Genomic DNA, 8,123 nt, shown 5'->3' with positions numbered 1-8,123 from the left:
AAAGAAGACATTCAATCGGCCAGCAGACATATGAGGAAATGCTCGAGATCACTAGCCATTAAAGAAACGTAAATTCAAACCACAATGAGATACCATCTCACCCTGGCATTACTGGCACAAATCAAAACCACTGGAGATAACAAATGCTGGAGGGGCTGCAGGGAGATCGGAACTCTTACGCACTGCTGGTGGGAATGCAAATGATACAACCATTTTGGAAAATGATATGGCGCTTCCTTAGAAAGCTAGAAACAGAAATACCATATGATCCAGCAATCCCACTCCTAGGAATATATACTAGAGAAATAAGAGCCATCACTCGAATAGACATATGCACACCTATGTTCATGGCAGCACTGTTCACAATAGCAAAAAGACTGAAACAACCTAGACGCTCATCGACAGATGTATGGATAAACAAACTATGGTACATACATACAATGGAGTACCATGCAACGATAAAGAACAATGATGAGTCTGTGAAGCATCTCATAACATGGATGAAACTGGAGGACATTATGCTGAGTGAAATAAGTCAATCACAAAAGGACAGATATTGTACTTCTATTGTAAAAACTCATGAAACAGTTTACACACAAAAAGTAACAATCTGTTGGTTACCAGGGATGGGAGGGGTGGGAGGAATACTAAATAGGCAATAGATAAGTGGTGTCTTTGGTGAAGGGTGAGACAGTACACAATACTGGGGAAACCGGCACAGCTTGTACCAGGAAAGGTCACAGAAGCTCCATAGACACATCCAAACTCCCTGAGGGACTGAATTGCTGGGTGGAGGGCTGTGGGGACCACGGTCTCAGGGAACATCTAGCTCAATTGGCATAACACAGTTTATAAAGACAATGTTCTACATTCCACCTTGGTGAGTAGCATCTGGGGTCTTAAAAGCCTGTGAGCAGCCATCTAAGATATTCCACTGGTCTCACCTGTCTGGAGCAAGGGAGAATGAAAACCAAAGACAAAAGGGAAAGATTAGTCCAAAGGACTAAAGGACCACAATTACCACAGCCTCCACCAGACTGAGTCCACTACAGCTAGATGGTGCCTGGCTGTCACTGACTTCTCTAACTGGGATCACAACAAAGGTTTCTGGACAGAGCTGGAGAAGGATGTAGAACAAAATTCTAACACACACACAAAAAATACCAGACTTACTGGCCTGAAAGAGGCTGGAGAAACTCCGAGAGTATGGCCCCCAGACACCCTTTTAACTCAGTGGTGAAGTCACTTCCGAGGTTTTCCATTCAGGCAAGGATTGGACAGTCCCATAAAACAAAACAGGACTAACGAGGCCCAGCAGTCCAGGGACAAGGACTAGAAAGCAGGAGGGGACAGGAAAGCTGGTAACAGGGAACCCAAAGTTGAGCAAGGACAGTGTTGACATGTAGTGTGGTTGTTAACCATTGTCATAGGACAACATGTGTACTAACTGTTTAATGAGAAACTATTTTGTTCTGTAAACCATCATCTAAAGTGAGAATAGCAGCACAGCTGGAAGAACGTAATCGATGTCACTGAACTGTGCATGTAGAAATTTTCGAAATGGTGTATCTTTGGCTATGTATATTTTCACCAAAAAAAAAAAAGGATGGAGAAGGTTGACATGTTGTGTAGTTGTTAACCAATGTCATAAAACAGTATGTGTACTGACTGTTTAATGAGAAACTATTTGTTCTGTAAACCGTCACCTAAAGTACAATAAAAGGAAAAAAACATTTTTAATAAACACCTACTATGTGCCGGGCAAAATTCTAGGCACCTGAGATAGAACAGTGAAAAGACAAATCTTCCAGCCCTTATGGAGATTACATTCAAGTGCCACATGTTATAGAATTATTCTAGGAGTCCCTAGGTGGTACAAATAGTTAAGTTCTCGACTACATTACGGAGGGTTGGCAGTTCGAAACTATCCAGAGGCACTTCAGAAGACAGGGCTGGAAATCTGCTTCCAAAAGCTAATAGCCTTGAAAACCCTATTGAGCAGTGATACTTTGCACTCACGGGGTTACAATAAGGTGGAATCAACTCGATGGCAACTTACAAGAACTACCTATGAACGCTGTAACTACTATGAAATGTTTCACTTTTCAGAACTAGAAAACATATGAAAGGAAATCAAGAAAATCATCTATTTATATTTCTCGTCTTAAAAATGTGTAAAAGGCACCAGTTTAAAAAAAAAAAAAAAAGTTCACTTAAACATTTCTTATCAAGAGTGAACGTGAAAATACGACTGGATATTTAGAACCTTAATCCTGGAAAAATTACTTGGTCACCAGTTTTGAATTTTGTGTTACTTCTGGAAAAAGGGCAGCTGTAAGCATTCTATTCTCCAACATCCCCAGACACTAGGAATAAAAGCAATGGAAACAATAAAATTCAACAGGGATGTAGCTAAACCACATAATATGGCTATAAGAGGTGAGCAGGCCAACATGATCCAAAACAGGCAACTGTTCTCAGACAAACAAGAGCCAAAACAGTGTCACTCTAACATTATTTGTGGGTAGATGAATATGTAAGAAAGGAAAGAAGACTTTTTGCTTTGGATCTCATTGTACAACTGAAAGACTGTGGAGTTTCCCCCAATCATATCCAAAGTTTTGTGTCCAAGCTCAAGGCATATAGCCTTGTCATCCCATTAGGCATTTGATGGTATCACATCACCGACCCGCTCTACTACTTCATTTATTAAAAATCCTCTTTCCACTGAGTTCTGTGACATAATTTCTCTACAGGTCACCAAACATCTATGTTTAGGACAAATATAATTTGATCTAATTATTTGATAATAAAAGAATTAAGGAAGTTTAATTTACTTTTCAACAAACTTACTCCAGATATGGGTGATGTTAAGTTTCTTACTGCTGGTAACAACTCTATGAAAGTCACACAATAATCATCAGTCATTAGCCACCTTTGTGACTTAACCCTGTGATATAAACCTGTAAAATGTGGAGGTGATGATCAACCCCATGATAATTAGACCGAAAGTACATTCATTAGATAAAACATTGCTAATGGAAACAAAATCAGTGATTTCAGTGTGTGGGAGATTAAAAGGAACTCCATATCCTTTTAATTTCACTCAAATGAAAAGAGAAAAGAAAAAATTATCCAAATTGAAGGTTGCAACAACCAGCAAGCTGTACAAAAAACAGGATGAGGTATAGGAAGGAAATTCAATTAAATACATTTTAATTATTTAATTGGTTCAATGTTTTTAATCATGTTATTTTCTATCAATAAAGTGCTAAATTGCATTTACTTAATGAGACTTAACTTGGAAACGAAGTTATATATCTTTTGGTTTCATATCTTGTTCTTCAAATTTAAAATAAGAAAAAAAACGAATATTGAAAGGCATACAACATATGTAAGATTTAAAACTTTAGTAGTTATCTTTGAAAATAAAACGGCCAGATAAAGTGTATTATAAAATTTTCTGTTTGAAAGCCTGTCCAGTACAGGAAGTCAAAATGTTAACAACCCACCAGAGAATACAGAAGTTTGGTATTACATTTTTGTCACACTAAATTCTCATTGCTGGAAAATAAACAGTAGAATACTGCATTTATGATCAATGTCAACAATAAATAAATATGAAAGGATTTTCATTCAAAAACATGCTAGCACTAAACTAAAATGATTGATTTTGTTTCTCGCCTAACTGGTTTTATATATCTGGGGAATCCTTTCATTCGTTCGTTCAGAAAATACTCATTGAGCGTTATCAGTGTTAAAACATGGTGTAGATATTTACACAGAATGGTTTATAAATTAGATGTGTTCCTTGTCCTCAAGGGATCTAATCCAGTGAAACAATAGCCACATTAACACTATTAATTTTAAGAACAATTGCCAGAACATTTTCTATAGCATAAATAAAATGTCCTATAAATGTTAAGTCAACTTAAATTTCTGGTTAAAGAAGATTTAAGAGTTAATCAGAACACTCTTTTCCCCAGTGTTTTAATGATAAAAATTCTTAACATACTATTACTATTCCTAGATTTGGTGAATCAAGTTTATTGACTAGATCAGAATTTAATATTTTTATTTTATAATTAAGGCTCTTGAAGCACCTCAAAGTCATCTGTCTGGGCATTAATTCTCAATACACAGAATAAGCTATCTACCAGTTATAAATATCTAAATTATAAATACAGTATTCCTTAACATATAAGCAACCACTTCACATAAGACCTGGCTCAGGGTTGTGCTGTTAGAACTGTTGTCTCCCCCAGATGACCAGCATTAACCTATTATTGTAGTCTTTAACCTTATGCAATCCCATCACCCAAAGACAATAGCTATTGTTATCTAGCTGCAACTTCACCACCACATATAGAGCTAACCTGAAAAAGTTCCCTCCACCCCTGCATTACAACAATCAACCAACATAACCAATTTCTCTTACATAGAAAATTACAGCTTAAAAACCATAATAAGAATTATAAACATTACCCTTGAAAGTTCTTTATTTTACAATAATCTTAACAGCAACACTCCTTGTTCTCTGTCATAAAAGACAAAAAAACTTGAACGCATAAATTTAATTTTGACTGTGTGGGATAACAGAATTTTGTAACACAGAAAGAAACAAAGTTTCACAATGTATTGCAATTTTAAATGTTTCATAAAATAACAGCCAAAATCCCATATGTGAGTTTAAACTTTGTATTACAAAATTTTAGGCTATGAATCCTATTTTGTTTTGATTGCAAACACAGTATATGTTCATTGGGAAATAATCTGAAAAATGTTAAGTGTAGAAAGTCAAAAGAAAACCGCTACCACTCCACGCTTCTAAGCCATCACAAATCCTTGGCCCAGCCAACCCACCCCACCACGCTTCCTCTGCCTCCTAATACTTCCCTGGAGTCCTGCGGAGATACTCATAAAAATTGCTACTTACATTTTCTATAAAGAAATCATTTAAAATCTCAGACCAAAAAGTCCAACTACTAAGACTCAGCTGGTAACCTGAATTTCCTGGGGCACCTGCTATTTCTCTATCTTATTAAATCATAGAAAGTGGCATTAAATATTAAAAATGTGTGTATACATTAAGTAGCAATAACGTAAAAGTAATCACATTACTTTTATCCAAATACCTATTTTAAGACACTTTAATTTGAAGTATCACTGAGGACTGAAGAATACAAGCATATTATTAAAATTTTACTTTAAAAAAAAATTTGCTTTTAATATTACCTGTCCCAGTCCACACTGACTGACCATCAGTAAGTGTAACAACAAAACCAGATCCTAGTGTTTTCTCCCAAGATACTTGTAGAAAATGAATTATATTGGGTTCTGAAGCAAGACAGATTCGGCTTACTTTTCTCTCCATTCTCTGGTCACCTGTTACAGAAAAACAAAATTAACATTTTTTGCAAGAAACTGTGACTATCAATAGTGACATTTTCTTTACTGGTCTCTCAGCTATACAAAACAGCAAGGAAATAAGTAAAACAAAAAACTGTATAATAGACTTAGTCAGCCATTGACCTCAGTTAAGTCATACTTTTGTTCAATATTGATTCAAATGTTTTACAGATACGAAAAGCAGAGGCCCATACATAGTAAATGATTGCCCAAATCATGTAGCTGAATAAAAATTACTATCTCCAGAAATAAGAATAAATTTTACCTTTTCTTTTCCCCAAGAGTCAATAAACTTTTTCCTGGAACAAAAGAAATGATTACGAGAACTTGTGTGAGTGGCCTGGGAGTAATCTCATGACTTGAATGTGATCGTAATTAGTGAGGATAAATTTGGTCAAGTGTCTTAGACTCTGTCTAAAGAAAGACCGTGTGAAATAAAAAGGCAGTATAAACACAAAGCACAGAGTAAGAAAATCTCAGACCCCAAGAATTCCCAGTGATGCCTTCTTTAAGAAAGGGGTACCCAGGTTCAGTGACTCAGACACTCTAGCCACTGAGACAGGAGCTTCCCTATAATGGACATGGGTTGTATGGAACTATCACAGACTGAGGCAAATAAATATTTTGCATTTTAAAATACTGTACTGAAGTATTAAATACACACAGAAAAGTATATCTATCATAACAATACACTTTAATGAACTTCACAAATTGAATGAATCCACTATGAAATACCTAGATCAAAAAGCACATTACCACTCCAGAACTCATTCTGATACTCTCTTCAAGTCACTACCTCCCAAGATAACCACCCTGGTGGTGCAGTGGTTAAGAACTGAGCTGCTGACTAAAAGGTCGGCAGTTCAAAGCCACCAGCTGTTACTTGAAAACCCTATGGGGCAGTTCTATCCTGTCCTATAGGGTCACTATGAGTCAGAATTGACTCGACAGCAATGGCTTTTTTCGGTTTTAACCTCTAGCAGAGATCAGAGTGTTGATTGTTCTTGTACTTTACGTAAATTAGAATCATACAGCATGTTCTCTTTTGTGTCTGACTTCTTTTGTTTGAGAGATTTATCCATATTGTTTTTTATAGTTGTAGATCATTCTAATGGCTGTATAGTATTCCCTTGTATGCATATAGTACAATTTATTTATCCATTATTCTACCTGTAGAAAAATAATTATATTGGGTTCAGAAGCAAGACAGATTCTGCTTACTTTTCTCTCCATTCTCTGGTCACCTGTTATAGAAGAACAAAATCAATTTTTGCAAGAAACTGCATTTGGGTACTTGGGTAGTTTCCAAGTTTCCACTACTAAAAATAATGCTGCTATAAACATCCTAGCAAATATCTAAGCATCTCTGTTGGATATATGACTACAAGTGGAATTGTTGGATCACAGGATATACATATGTTCAGTTTTAGTACCATACTGCCAAACACATTTCCAAATAATTTTACCAATTTATACTCGGTGTATGAGAGTTCTGGTCGTCCCATATCCTTGCAAACTTTTCCATCTTTTTTATTTTAGCCAGTTTAGTGGGTATGTGTGATGGTTAAGATTCTGTGTCAGCTTGGCTGCGCCATGATTCTCTGTGTTTTAATGTAATCACTCCACGATTAGTCAATAAGACGGAAAGGAGTCTCCTTCGGGGTGTGGCCCGCATCTGTATATAAGCAGACTTTCTGGCTTTTTGCTCTCTCCGGATCCTGTGGCTGCTTCCTGTCGTCTCATCTCCCATTCTTGGGACTTCAGCTGTCAGCTTATCTGCCAAACCTGGGATTCGTCGATCTGCACAGCCTGTGAGCAGGAGCCCTGCTCTCCGACCTTCCGATCTTGGGCTTGCCAGCTTCTGCAGCTGTGTGACTTGGGAGAAGCCTCCACCCTGATCCACAGACTTGGACTTGGGATGTTCTAGCCTCTACAATCGCGTGAGCTGTTTCCTTGATATAATCTCACTCTCTCTATATATTTATACACTTTACTGGTTTTGCTTCTCTAGAGAACCCAGCCTAAGACATTTGGTACCGGGAGTGGTTCTAGAGAAACAAAATTGTAAGGATGAGTTTTCTAAATTGGTTCTCAAGCCTGGTTAGTCATAAAGACGTTGATGACTCTGCTTCCAGCAGGAAAGAGGTCAGTTAGTCTGTGGAGCAAGGTGGCAATACAAATACGCAAAATATTACCACCAGTAGATCATGTACTGGTAAAAGGTGAGGCTCAGGGTGAACACACGTCTGATATCTTTCTACAGCTTTGTCAGAATGAGAAGTATAAGGAAGCTAGTTGGTTTGTCCTACTTTCGCTAGACAAACTGATGAAGGAAAGAGATGTGCTCAGGGCTTCAGAGTCAAGGCTCAAGTGCCGCATACGTGACCGCAAGGCTTCCACTTGTGCTTTGAAAGAAAGCCTTATTTCTTGTAGTAACAGAGCCGAAATTGCTAAAAACCAAACCCAGAGTCTTAACGTAAGAGTGGCTGAATTACAACGCCAGCTCAATTGCAAACATCGAGAGGTGTCTGAGGTTAAAGTAAGGGCATTGATTGGGAAGAGATGGGATCCTGAGACTTGGGATGGTGACATATGGGCAGATAATCAGGAAGCTGGGGACACTGAGCCTGTAAATTCCGTTGAGTCACTCCTGCCAGCAGAACAAGTCCCATCTGAAAAGATTACTTCATGTTTGTCTACTAAACCACCGTGCC

At 37.5% G+C, this 8,123-nt stretch overlaps 1 protein-coding gene across 5 annotated transcripts in view; it reads right to left on the bottom strand.

Moving 5' to 3' along the window:
* The window catches only part of XRCC4 (X-ray repair cross complementing 4), a 329,420-nt gene that overhangs the window by 286,213 nt on the left and 35,084 nt on the right, over positions 1-8,123 (bottom strand). For 2 of the 5 annotated variants that reach the window (XM_004388837.2, XM_023742781.1), the window contains exon 2: positions 5,236-5,385. The exons of 1 other annotated variant lie outside the window; for it this stretch is intronic. In XM_004388837.2, the coding sequence (XP_004388894.1) occupies positions 5,236-5,374 (139 nt within the window). In that variant the 5' untranslated portion in view covers positions 5,375-5,385. Of the gene's footprint in view, positions 1-5,235; positions 5,386-5,674; positions 5,709-6,630; positions 6,654-8,123 lie in introns of all 5 variants that reach the window. 2 more of the 5 variants (XM_023742780.1, XM_023742782.1) reach the window with 2 other exon arrangements.

This window comes from Trichechus manatus, unplaced genomic scaffold (assembly GCF_000243295.1).
Source record: "Trichechus manatus latirostris isolate Lorelei unplaced genomic scaffold, TriManLat1.0 scaffold00217, whole genome shotgun sequence".
In the NCBI taxonomy this organism is placed as follows: domain Eukaryota; kingdom Metazoa; phylum Chordata; class Mammalia; order Sirenia; family Trichechidae; genus Trichechus; species Trichechus manatus.
The sequence above is the reverse complement of the archived record's forward strand: the minus strand, read 5'-3'. Positions and strand labels throughout refer to the sequence as shown.